General features: G+C 36.7%; 1 protein-coding gene across 1 annotated transcript; it reads left to right on the forward strand.

The window, feature by feature from the left end:
* The first annotated feature begins 4,150 nt into the window (after window positions 1-4,150).
* LOC110337863 (zinc finger protein 501-like) lies at window positions 4,151-10,479 on the forward strand. Its single transcript, XM_021220912.2, has 3 exons — window positions 4,151-4,225; window positions 6,894-7,020; window positions 8,208-10,479. Exons 1-3 carry the CDS (start codon window positions 4,196-4,198, stop codon window positions 9,611-9,613), a joined length of 1,563 nt encoding a protein of 520 aa, XP_021076571.1. The 5' UTR covers window positions 4,151-4,195; the 3' UTR covers window positions 9,614-10,479.
* Window positions 10,480-12,871: the final 2,392 nt, after the last annotated feature.

The following is a 12,871-nucleotide window of genomic DNA, read 5'->3' on the forward strand; positions in this document are numbered from 1 at the left end:
ATTAGTCCTCTATCAGATTTAGGATTGGTAAAAATCCTTTCCCAATCTGTTGGTGGCCTTTTTGTCTTGTTGACAGTGTCTTTTGCCTTACAGAAGCTTTGCAATTTTATGAGGTCCCATTTGTCAATTCTTGATTTTACAGCACAAGCCATTGGTATTCTGTTGAGAAATTTTTTCCCTGTTCCCACATCTTCGAGGCTTTTCCCCACTTTCTCCTCTATCAATTTCAGTGTCTGGTTTTATGTGGAGGTCTTTGATCCTCTTAGACTTGATTTTTGTACAAGGAGAAAAGAATAGATCAATTTTCATTCTTCTACACGATAGTCGCCAGTTGTGCCAGCACCATTTGTTGAAAATGCTGTCTTTTTTCCCCTAGATGGTTTTAGCTCCCTTGTCAAGGATCAAGTGACCGTAGGTGTGTGGATTCATTTCTGGATCTTCAATTCTATTCCATTGATCTACATGTCTGTCACTATAGTACCATGCAGTTTTTAATCACAATTGCTCTGTAGTACAGCTTAAGGTCAGGCATGGTGATTCCACCAGAGGTTCTTTTATTGCCTTCTTGAGCTTATGATCGTTCCAGTTGTTGACTTTTGGCTGGCTTCCAGTGTCAGCTATGCATTTCTCTTGTGGGCTGACCTCAATTCAAGCCAGAAAGTCTTTTGTTATTTACAAAATAGTTGTGACACTATTGTGCTGGTCAGCATACTGTGCCCCACAGGTTGGTGTTATGACAGTAGAGGTTAGCATGTGAGGATTGCCACTGATGATTTTTTTGTCCAGCAGTTTACAGAGCACTTTTAGTAGTTTGAATCCTACACTAGCTTATCCATAACATTTTTAGACAATGAATGGTCTACTGACTTCTCAACTTATTCTCTAAGAATGTGTAAAACAGAGCTATATTTTCTTGTATTTTTATATAGCTTATTAAGAGTATTATCAGATTGGAGCTTTCTTGTGGAATGCTTGTAGTTTTTGAATTAAAGAATTGTGTTTCCCAAATTATGTAATTTGGGAAAAAATGCTTTCCTTCTCATTTGTCACATGGAAAATGTTGTACATCTTGCTTGCTCTTTGTAAGCAATGAAGCACTGTTATGGGTTATTGTGGAACAATTACACATCCTTGATTTTCTTCTGAGTATAGTAGAATGATTGTTGGCTACAGTCTTGATTATACTGTGGTATGTTCCTTCTGCTCTCATGTGGTGCGATGAACTGTGCCAGGAAACATGGTAAAGTAGAGCGGGTCTGAGACTCCAGTATTCAGGTACCCACCTGAGAGATGGTAGGCACCTCCCTGCTACCTCTTAGATTTCTGGCTGGGAACACATGCCATACTCCTATATCAGTCATATATCCCAAAATGGAGTTCTCCATGCTAATGTGGTACCTAGAGGCCTGAGGGTTTAGCCAAAGCTTCTCTTGCCAGACATTTCTTCCTGCGAAAGGTATTTAATCTTTGTTCCACCCTGAGAGGTTGGTACACATCCATTTTCCTTGATGAACATGGATGCACATCGACTGTCTCTTTCCTTGAGAGCCACCATGGGGAGCAAGGAGAAGGCCATTGCCTATAGAGCTGCAGTTTAAGTCTTTCCTAAAAGGTCCACCTGTGCCACCAGACAACTGCTGCCAAGCTAAGGACATGAGCTAAGCTGAAACTCCTATTTACCCATAGCCTTGGTCTAGACATCATCCTCAGCTTGCCGACCCCTGACTCCACTCTCAGCTTCCAACAACTCAGCGATGCCTAGATGTCTAGGAGTTTGGGAGCCCTGGTCCGGACCTTGTTGCAGGCCTGTGGAACCCTGACACTTTGTCCCCAACATTTCTGTGTGGTTCTCCAGAGGCAACTGTAGGGCTAGAAGTCAGGGAACCCTAACTTTAGCTCCCTATTTTAGACTGTGTCTTTACACCCCCAGAGCAGTATATCAGTGCTTCCCTGAGGCCCAGCACCCAAGTGCTCCAGTGTTGGAAAAACACGGACTGATACTCTGATATTCTTCAATGCTTTCATAATGATCTAATGGGATAATTTGCCTAAGGCCTTTCTTAGATATGTTGACATGGTTTTGTGTCTTCTGTCACTTATTACATATTTTGTACCTTGAATTATTTGGTTTGTGTGTGGTTGAAACAGTCTTATATTCTTGGCATAAAATCAACTTTAGTTCCCTTTCTGTATCCATTAGAAAAAAACTTCTTGGTCAATGTACATCCTTACAACTGTTCTATGATTTTTTGTCTTGGGGGTTTTGTTTTTTATTTATTGTTGTTGTTTTGCTCATCTGCTTTCTGTATCAAGGTAAAGCCAGCTTCTTGTGATGACTGTATAACATTCCTTTTCATTCTGTATTCTGCAATATTCTCTTCAAGATTATTACAGCTTTTTCTAAAAGAATTGAATAATTCATTGCTGAGTCTGACCAGTCCTCAGACATTTTTTACTGTAAACGCCGAGTCAGCACTTGTGTGGCCTACTTTCAGGACATAAAAATGTTTATTTTCAATTGTTTATGGGGAACTAGATTTTCCTCTTTAATTCTCAGTAGTTTTGTATAACTTTCTACAGCATGTCATCCTTCTTGTGTTTCCCATTGTCAAACTAAACTATATAGATAGTGGCATAGAATGAAACTATATAAGTGTCTGTTAAATGTCTGGAGAACTATTTAATATGAGAGAAATATAAGGTCAATATAATACATTGAATGAGTTGCATATATTGCTAATGTTATAGTCATGACAACTTTGTGAAGTAATAGTATTTTAACATTCAGAATGAATCATTATCTTTGAGACATACATAAATGTATGTATATATGTATATATATATTTGTATGCCTGAGTGTGGATGTATATGTATAGGTATATATGACAGGAGTCCCATGTCACACATTCTTATTTTCACGTGCAACTATATGGGTTATCATCGTAGGGGAAATGCACAACAGTCAGGAACTGAGAAGTCTCATTGGAGTCGTTACTAAATTGGGGAACCTGAGAACTGACTGGAGCAATATATTAAGACACAGATGTATTCATGTCCAGGATAATGTTTCCAAAAGTTAGGATTTTGACAGATCTGACATAATAAGTACACCTTGTCTCCAAGGGCAGATCCAGTAATAATTCACTTATCTCTATGCACATTCTCTTATGCATAGCAGCCATGAAAAAGTCTCTGCCATGCCTACTTCTTGATGATTCTGCCTTGACATTACCCAGAACAATTATTTTCCACCTGTGAGTTGTAACCCTTCAGGGTTAATTGACTCTTTAATAAGGGTCGCCTAAGACTGCCATAAACACATATTTCTGATAGTATTAGTAACTGATATATCACTCCCATAGCAGTCTACAGGTGTGTCTACCACATTAAATTACAGGTGTGTTATGAGTGTATTAAAAGGTCATACCATTAAAAAGATAGAGATCCACTGGCTTAGAACATTTAGCTCGTGGATGTTCATTTTAAAGACATATGTGTCATTAATCATAATATTCTACTTATAAATGCATTCATGTAGATTTCAAGTGATCAATATTCTTACACAAAGGCGAGTTAGAAAAGAGTTCAACATTGAAAGGAAGAGTAAATTGGAAAGATACGTTTACTTTAGGACCAATGATGATGAAAATGGCAAAACATGGTGCTTGGCAGGTAGAATCTCTGTCTATACTCCACAACAACAGGAAACACATGGAAAATAGATGTACTATATAAAATAACATTTGAACAAAGGATCAGATACTGTATTCTAGTGTGATAGCTAAACAAACTCCATTTAATGTTAGATATCCATCTTAGTACCCACTAGCCATGTGTTCGTGACTCTGGTCCTTGAATCATAAGTTGCCAGTAATAACCATGAGTAGTAGTGTTTTGCAGCAGGTATACATTTGCTTTATGTTTGTACCTCTTAACTGCCAAGGTTTGAAAAAGGCCTGAGATTGTGGTCATTTTCATTGCCACATTAAATATTATTCTATGCTCTCCTGTCTGTAAGAATGTTGACAAGTATTCTTGTATCATTTTCGTTTTTGTGTCTCTTTATGTGGTTTAGAATTGTCCATGATAGAACTGTATTAGTTTTAGCTTTTAATTTTTGCAACCTTGATGTAAAATTTCAATTTGAATTCCAGTCTATATTGCTGAGACAGAAACTCAGAGAACAGCAAGAAGAATGAATGCTTCTCTGGTAAATGCTCCCCAGGTCAGTGTCCTGTCTGCATTTCTTTGTAAATTCTTTTTACTATTTAAACTGTTCAAGACGTTAGTTCTCTGCCTATGATAATGTTATCTAAAGTGTTCATTTTCTATGATTTATCTTTGTTCTTCACCAATAATCAAACTCTTTAGATCTTTCACTTATACTTTCAGCCTTGCCCAATTATGTTTTCACTGGATGTTATACTATGAGGACATAAATTGCCAAGGACTGAAGACCTGCAGTTCTGAAAGACAATATATTGTAAATGATGTTCAAAAATATATTTATGACCAATTTCTACATTAGATGAACTTGTTTCCTTTAATATTAGTAGGAAAGGAAGGTCTCCTGTGTCATATAAATTGCATTTCAGGAATAGTCATGTTTTCAGAAATAACTTTGAATTTGGATCTGCACATACATGTATAGTGACATCATGGAGCAATATATGGGAGGGTAGAATTTATGGAAGAGTAGAATTAGAATTCACTCACTGTCTCGAATTCTAATAATAAATATTTCAGCTCCCTAGAAGCACAGATGATAGAAGGAATATGTGGCTTTCTCTTGTAATAACCTAGATGTGTTCTTAGGTTGATGCAGATTTCAGTAATCTGGTATCTCTTTTTGGCATTTTATGTCACACGGTAACAATAGTTTTGTTTTGACACTTGAAATCTGTCTTGGGAGACATTCTGCCTTGTCTCAGTGTGTGTGGTGGTTTGAATATGCTTGGCCCAGGGAGTGGCCTTGTTAGAGTAGGTGTGGCCTTGTCAAAGGAAGTGTTACTGTGGGGGGGTGGGCCTTGATACTCTTCTTCTGACTGCATGTAGCCAGTTCCTGGATTCTTTTGGATGAATATATAGAACTCTTTACCTCCTCCAGCGCTAGCGCTGTCTTAGTTAGGGTTTTACTACTGCAAACAGATACCATGACCAAGGCATGNCCTTATAAGGACAACATTTAATTAGGGCTGGCATACAGGTTCAGAGGTTCAATCGATTATCATCGAGGTGGAAACATGGCAGCATCCAAGCAGGCATGGTGCTGGAGGAGCTAAGAATTCTGCATCTTCATCTGAAGGCTGCTAGCAGAAAACTCACTTCCAGGCAGCTATGACTGGGATATTAAAGCACACACCCAAAATGACAGACCTACTCTAACAAGGCCACACCTCCTAATAGTGCCACTACCTGGCCTAAGCATATATAAATCATCACAAGCGCTGTGCCTGCCTTGACTCTACCATGGTTCCCACCATGATGATAATGACTGAACCTCAGAACCTGTAAGCCACCCCCAATTAAATGTTGTCCTTTATGAGAGTTGCCTTTGTTTTGGTGTCTCTTCATAACAATAAAACCCTAAGACAATGAAGAAAGATCTCAGATATAAATGGTTATTTTCTTTTTCTCTTTGGTTTCATTTTTTTATAAGTAGTATAAACATTACTGTCTCTAACTTTGTAGTACAGCACATAGAATATATTAGTAAAAATTTTCTGGAGTGTATTGCCTTGGTCTTGTGGAAAACTCATCAATTTCAAGCATGAATGAATGTTCCCTATTATATTGTTCTCTCTTTTTCTTTAGCAGAAAGAATGTTCCATCCACCCTATGTCCTTCCTCTTTCCCAAGCTATGTGTTACATAGGGAACAAAATCTGAAGGGTTGTGGTGATGTTTCATTGCAGTAATATTTTAAGTATATAAGTGCTCATCTGCATATTTTTGTGTACACTGAATGATACATTATGCCCCTGATTTCCTGAGTTCAGCATCAAGCCCTGGGGACTGAAGTTACCCATGACAGTAAACTACAATGTGTGTTGAAAGAAAAGAAAATATATTTAACATTTCAAGATTCAAATTCTCAATAATGTTTTTTAAAATTTCTGAATAATTAGTATAATTATTTCTCAATTAAAAAACTTGATTAGATCAAATAAAATGATTCTACTTCATCTGAATGTACTGTCACTTATGCCATTTATTTACACATACAGTAATTATTCATAATGACAGTATATTGAATTTATGGAATTGTTAATATCTGTATTGCATGTGGCAATGTTCAATTTTTGAATAATTTTAATGCTGTCAAATACTGTTTTTTTCTATTTACTTTATTATTCAGAATTTGTCCATGACAATTTTAGATAGCATCTTTTATTAAAATTGAAATTTAATTTTCTTTTATGTATGTTGCTACATTTGCTTGAATGTTTGTACATGTAATATGTATCCCTCTAGCCTGTAGAGTTCAGAAGAGGGCATTGGATTTCAAAGAATTGGGATTAAAAATCTGTTGTGTAGTTCCATGCAGGTGCTGGGAAACAACTTTGGATTATAAAATCCAAATTTCAGACAGAATTTCAAATGAAGTAATGGTGGCATATCCTTCATCTGTGGCTTAGGTTGTAGAAAATATCAGAAAACTCTCTAGGGGAGGAACATTATGAATGTACGGAATATAGTATTTAATTCTATGCATTGTCTGTGTAAGAGCTGCAATGCTTAACTTCTAACACATTTCTTCAACATTTGTAGATGTTTGTCTTGACATATTTGCCATGACTCATCACAAATGTTTTCTTATTCTTTTGGTCTTTTCTACCTAGGAAAACACTTGTGTCCAGTAGCTCTTGGTAAACAGGTATTTTTCTATTACAGGGTCTGTTAACATTCAAGGATGTGGCTGTGGACTTCTCACAGGACGAATGGGAATATCTTGACCGTGCTCAGAGGGCACTGTATGTGGATGTGATGTTAGAGAATTACAAAAATCTCTTTTTTGTGGGTAAGAATAGTCAATGCCTGATTCATTCATTGAATTTACCTAGTTTGTTTATGTAAACTCTCTGAAATGTCTAGAGACTTCCAGAATAAGGATAAATCTGGTTATCAACAAAACTTTTTCATTGTCTGTCCTTTATATTTCTCTCCATTCTTTGGAGAAGGAACAGGTGTTATATTCTGTGTAATATCTCCAATCTGTGTATCTACTTTTAATCAAAACTTCCCAGTTTAAATTCTTTGAAAAAGATTTAATATTGAGAGCCATAAAATATATTGCCATATACATATTAATTGGAATATTTTAATTTTATTATTTAAATTTAGGTATTTAGTTATGAATTTTCAGAATGCAGAATAATTTGAATAGAGAAAGATCTGTTGGTTGTGAGAATTTTGTTGTAGCTCATTTATTTACTTTTTAACCTGTGGTCTCTATGTTTAGTACTGATACAGCATGGTTTCTTTTTGGTTTTGCTTTGTTTTTTTATTACCTTTATTCTTTTAAAGTCCAGTCATTACCCTCCTCTCAGTCCACCCTCCCATAGTTCCTCATCCCATTCCTCCTTCTCACTGTCTTCAAGAGGATGTCCCCCCTACTCTCAGCCCTCGCCACTCTCTGAGGCCTCAAGTCTCTTGAGGGTTAGGTGCATCTGAGATCTGTCAGACATGGAGCTACCAACCAGGCAACATACATGAGGCCCCTCCTAGGCCCCTGACAGCAGAGGACTGCCTGGTCTGGCCTCAGTGAGAGAAGATGTACAACCTGGTTTTTATATCATGAGTTTCATGCCAATATGGATTGCATAATGAATTCCTAACTGGCCAAAGCTACACAGTGGCACTGGGTCACAACACATAAAGAAGAAAATAGAGAAATTTTGTTTATATGATCCTTCAGTGAGCTCCTTTTTCAAAGTTCTTTACTGCTCAATCACCTATTCACCCTTCCTTCTGCAAAGTAATGTGTTAAATAAAAATAAGAAGGCTATTTGTATTTCCCGTCATTTTATATAGAAGAGATTTGCGGTTCTTCTAAGCATCCATGTAATGATTGTGAAACAAGAAAGACCTCTCTTGAGATCTCTATCCTTGAGAATGGCTAATTTACCTGAGAAAACTTAAGCAAACACAGGATAGTCTCTTACTCATCGATTGATACTTGTCATCTCTAATTGTACTTTTTTTCAGAGAGTCATCGCTTAACTCATAAATATGAGAACATCTTGGGTGAAGACATACAGTGTATTGTCCACGAGCATGTGAATCTCCAGTCTTATAAATGTCATGAACTTGGAAAACTTATTCATGAATCCACCCAAAGTACATCTTATAAAGCTAGTCATAAAAATATATCTCTTGAATCATCATATGTAAACAGACATGGTTCTATAAACACCAAAGAACCTTGCAGATGTAAAAACTGTGTAAACTGTTTAAATTTGTGTTCTATCATTAGTCTTTATCAAGGAATCCACATAGGACAAAAAGAACACAAGACAGAGCTTGATAAGGCTTTTGACACTAAACATGAACTCATGCTTAAACAAACCAATAGTGGAAATAAACCTTACAAATGCAGTAAATGTGACAAATGCTTCACCCGTAAAGGAGATCTTTGGAGTCATCAGAGAATTCATACAGGAGAGAAACCTTACAAATGTAGTGAATGTGACAAATGCTTTACCCGCAAAGGAGACGTTATTATTCATGAGAGAATTCATACAGGAGAGAAACCTTACAAATGTAGTGAATGTGGCAAATGCTTTACCCACAAAGGTGGTCTTAGAAGTCATCAAAGAATTCATACAGGAGGGAAGCCTTACAAATGTTGTGAATGTATCAAATCTTTTAACCGGAAACGCAATCTTAGAATTCATCAGAGAATTCATACAGGAGAGAAACCTTACAAATGTACTGAATGCACCAAATGCTTTACACGCAAAGGAGATCTTATTATTCACCATAGAATTCATACAGGAGAGAAACCTTACAAATGTAATGAATGTGAAAAATGCTTTACTGTCAAAAGTGACCTTGGAATTCATCAACGGATTCATACAGGAGGGAAACCTTACAAATGTAGTGAATGTGTCAAATCTTTTACACAGAAAGGCAATCTTAGAAGACATCAGAGAATTCATACCGGAGAGAAACCTTACAAATGTAGTGAATGTAACAAATGTTTCACCCAGAAAGACATTCTTAGAAGACATCAGAGAATTCATACAGGTGAAAAACCTTACAAATGTAGTGAATGTGAGAAATGTTTCACCCAGAAAGGCGATCTTAGAAGACATCAGAGAATTCATACAGGAGAGAAACCTTATAAGTGTAATGAATGTGACAAATGTTTTACCCTGAAAAGTGAGCTTAGAATTCATCAGCGAATTCATATAGGAGGTAAATTATACAATTGTAGTGAATGCGACAAATGTTTTACCCAAAAATGCAGTCTTGGTATTCATCAGAAAACACATGCAGCAGAGAAACCGTATAAATATGGTGAATGTGATAAATTCCTAACCCAGAAATGTAATCTTAACATTCATCAGAGAATGCATACAGTAGAGAAACACTACAAATTAGGTGAGTGAGACAAATCTGTTACAAAGAAAAATCATTTTAGAAGTCATCAGAGAGTATGTACAGGAGAGACACCTTACAAATGTAGTAAATTTGCAAATCCTTCACTGTTGACTTATCTCTTAGAAGACATCAGAGAATACATAGAGGAGAGAAACCATACAGAAACTCTGTTTCAAGAAAATTCTTTTCCAGAATCTCAGGTCTAAAAAAATTATCTTGTATTCATGGTGGGAACAAAGTTTTCACTTTGAAAAGTCTGGTATATGCTTTATGCATGCAGTATTTTTGTGGCACTTCAGGCTCTGTACAAGAGAATTGTTATGAACTAAAGAAACTTGTGAAAACTTTTATGTAAATGTTCAAATCTTATTAACTATCAAGCACTTATGCTAAGAGAACCTCCTGAAATGTGACAATGAATGAAATTTTTCTTTAAATCTTTTTACTTGTTCACTCTTCAAATAATTCATAATAAAATCCAAGTGGAAAAGCCAGAAAAATGTGATATTCTATAATAGTTCCTTGGAAACTGAAATATCCATTGCAAAGGGAATTACTCACTGATTAAGATTGGTAATACTCCTCTCAAAATAATGACACCAATAGCATTCTGTATGTCTAATTCAAATGAAAAAAACCTCATACTACTTAAAAGACAATATGACAAACTAAGCCACAAAGATAGGATGTTCTTTATCCTGTAGGTGTGCTTACAGATATGCAGTTTCCTCCAAATGTCCGGTATTCATAATCTGTATCATATGCTGGTTTCAAGTTTTAGGATAGCAACTATGTTTAAATATTTTGGCTTTGACCACTAACTCCTTGCCCATACTCCTGTGTGTAACTCCAATAAATCTCATTGATTCAACAAGTTGGACTTGTTTGTTTTCAGTCTCCACTTGGGGTGTGTAGATGATTATATATGTTGCATTTCCCCAGAAAATGTCTCTCATAAAACAGCTGAATCCACTAAGATTGTCTGCAAACTTGTAACATAACAATAATACTAGGGCAGTGTTTTTCATCCTGTGGTTGGCAACTCCTTTGGGGGTGGAATCACTTCATGGGGATTGCTCAACACCATAGGAGAACCCATATTTTCAATGGTCTTAGGAATGACACACCATTCCTTTGTCTTCAGTTGTATCTGCATGCATAAGAATGCATTGAGTTGTGTGAAAGTGCTGCAGCAGTAGAAAAGTTGGAACTACTGTACTAGAGAGAATGCATTTGTATTAACTAAAATATGGAAGATTGTATTCAATGCTCCAGGCTTACTGCCATAGTAGTACTAGGTAATATTATGACTCCACACTGACAGAATGTAGTCTTTGAGATCCTGAGTGAAAAGCCTCTTCTCTTTCTTGAATTCAAATACGATAGAACTACCAAAGAACAAATGAAATTTTTCATATTTGTCAGTGACAGGGATCACCCACTGGGTTGTATCCCTGTGTGGATCTTCACTCATACTTATTGGCCTTGATTCAACCCAATTTAGTACACTCCAAACAATGGATCCCATGGGCAAATAATACAGAGCATTGTGGTGTCCTCCTGTGCTGTTGTACCTTAATACTCCACTTTATATACTACAGAAAATGAATTAGATTTGTTGGTTTTGTTAAATAATTTAGAGAATGCTAATATTATACATACCCCAAAAATACTTATTTTGAAACAAAACTCAGTAACTGGCTTTACAAACATACTTTCTTCATCTTAATTTCATGTATGAGTATATTCTTACAAATATCATGAGATTATGAAGCTTTCAAAAGCTACACTATGAACAGTAGTGAGGTACATGTTCACTAACAGTTTAGAAATCCCTAATATGTCCTGGGAATTCATTTTTAAGAACTGAAAAACAAGGAGAAAGTCTTCCCTCCAAACCAAATCATTATATTAAAATATTGATACTAAATTGAGAAAGACTTAGAAAACTTGGACCTTTAGGCAAAGTGGTATATTAATAGTGAACAAATCCATATAATTACATAATTTTTTGCTGATTTTAAAAAAATAAGGAAGTTATTTAACTCATGAGAAATCAGTTAGAAAATTATGTTACTTTCTGTTTTGAGTTGTTGGTTGAAACATGAGCTCATTTTTAGAGGAATCTTGGGTACATAGAAGCCTCTCCTTTCAAATGATCATAAATAATTTCTATCAGTTGCTGCATGAGGGATGTTGAAACTCTCACACCAGGCAATTGACAGATGTCTGGACCGGCACTTAAAATTCTGGAAATTGCAACCAGCTGGAATGTCTCTGGTGATTTCAGTTTCACATGTTTAGTGAACCTAGTACTCACTGCTTGATGACCTTGGGATCCTTATCCTGAATCCTAAATGGTACGTTTTTAAACTTTTATACAGTGAAAAAATAGGAAATTTGCAGGCAAATGGATGAAACTTGAGAATATCATTCTGAGTGAGGTAACCCAGTTCCAAAAGGATATACATGTTATGTACTCACTTATAAGTGTATATTAGCCTTAAATATAGATCCCATGTTACACTCCACATACCCAAATAAGCTAAACAAGAAGGAAGACCCAAGGGAGGAAGCTTGAATCTGACTTAGAAGGGGAAATAAAATAGTCATAAGGGCAGATGGAGGGAGGAATGGGGAGGGGTACGGAGGATTCAAGATCAGGTGTGGGGGAGGACAGGAGAGATGGATAGATAGTTATAAAAATGAATGTAAATCTGCATCTGATGGAGGTGAGGAGGTAGGAACATCTCCAGAATGTGAAAGAGACCTGGGATAAAGGCCCAAGAAACAGTGGGGGTGACATTAGCTGTGACTCACTCACTGCAGGTATGGAACCTGAAGTGGCCACCTCCTGCAGGCAGACAGGAACACCAGTGGAGCAATAGAGACCCCAACCCACCCACAAAATTTTCAACCTAAATTTTATACTATCAGCACTGCAGGCATTGGGAATGGAGCAGAAGTTGAAGGAATGGCCAACCAATAACTGGCACAACTTGAAACCCATCCTATCAGCAAGCACCCATCTCTAACATTATTAATGGTACTCTGTCATGCTGGCAGACAGGAATATGTTGTCCTCTGAGATGCCCCACCTAGCAGCTGACTCAGACATATACAGACACAATAACCAAACAGTGGGTGGCATTTGGGGACTTTTACACAAGAATAGAAGGATTTAGGCTCCTGAAAGGGATAGCAACTCTGTGAAGACAAACAGAGTCAACTAATCTGGATCCTTGGGACTCTCAGTGTCTGAGCCA

The sequence above is a fragment of the Mus pahari genome, chromosome 21 (genome assembly GCF_900095145.1).
Source record: "Mus pahari chromosome 21, PAHARI_EIJ_v1.1, whole genome shotgun sequence".
Lineage (NCBI taxonomy): Eukaryota > Metazoa > Chordata > Mammalia > Rodentia > Muridae > Mus > Mus pahari.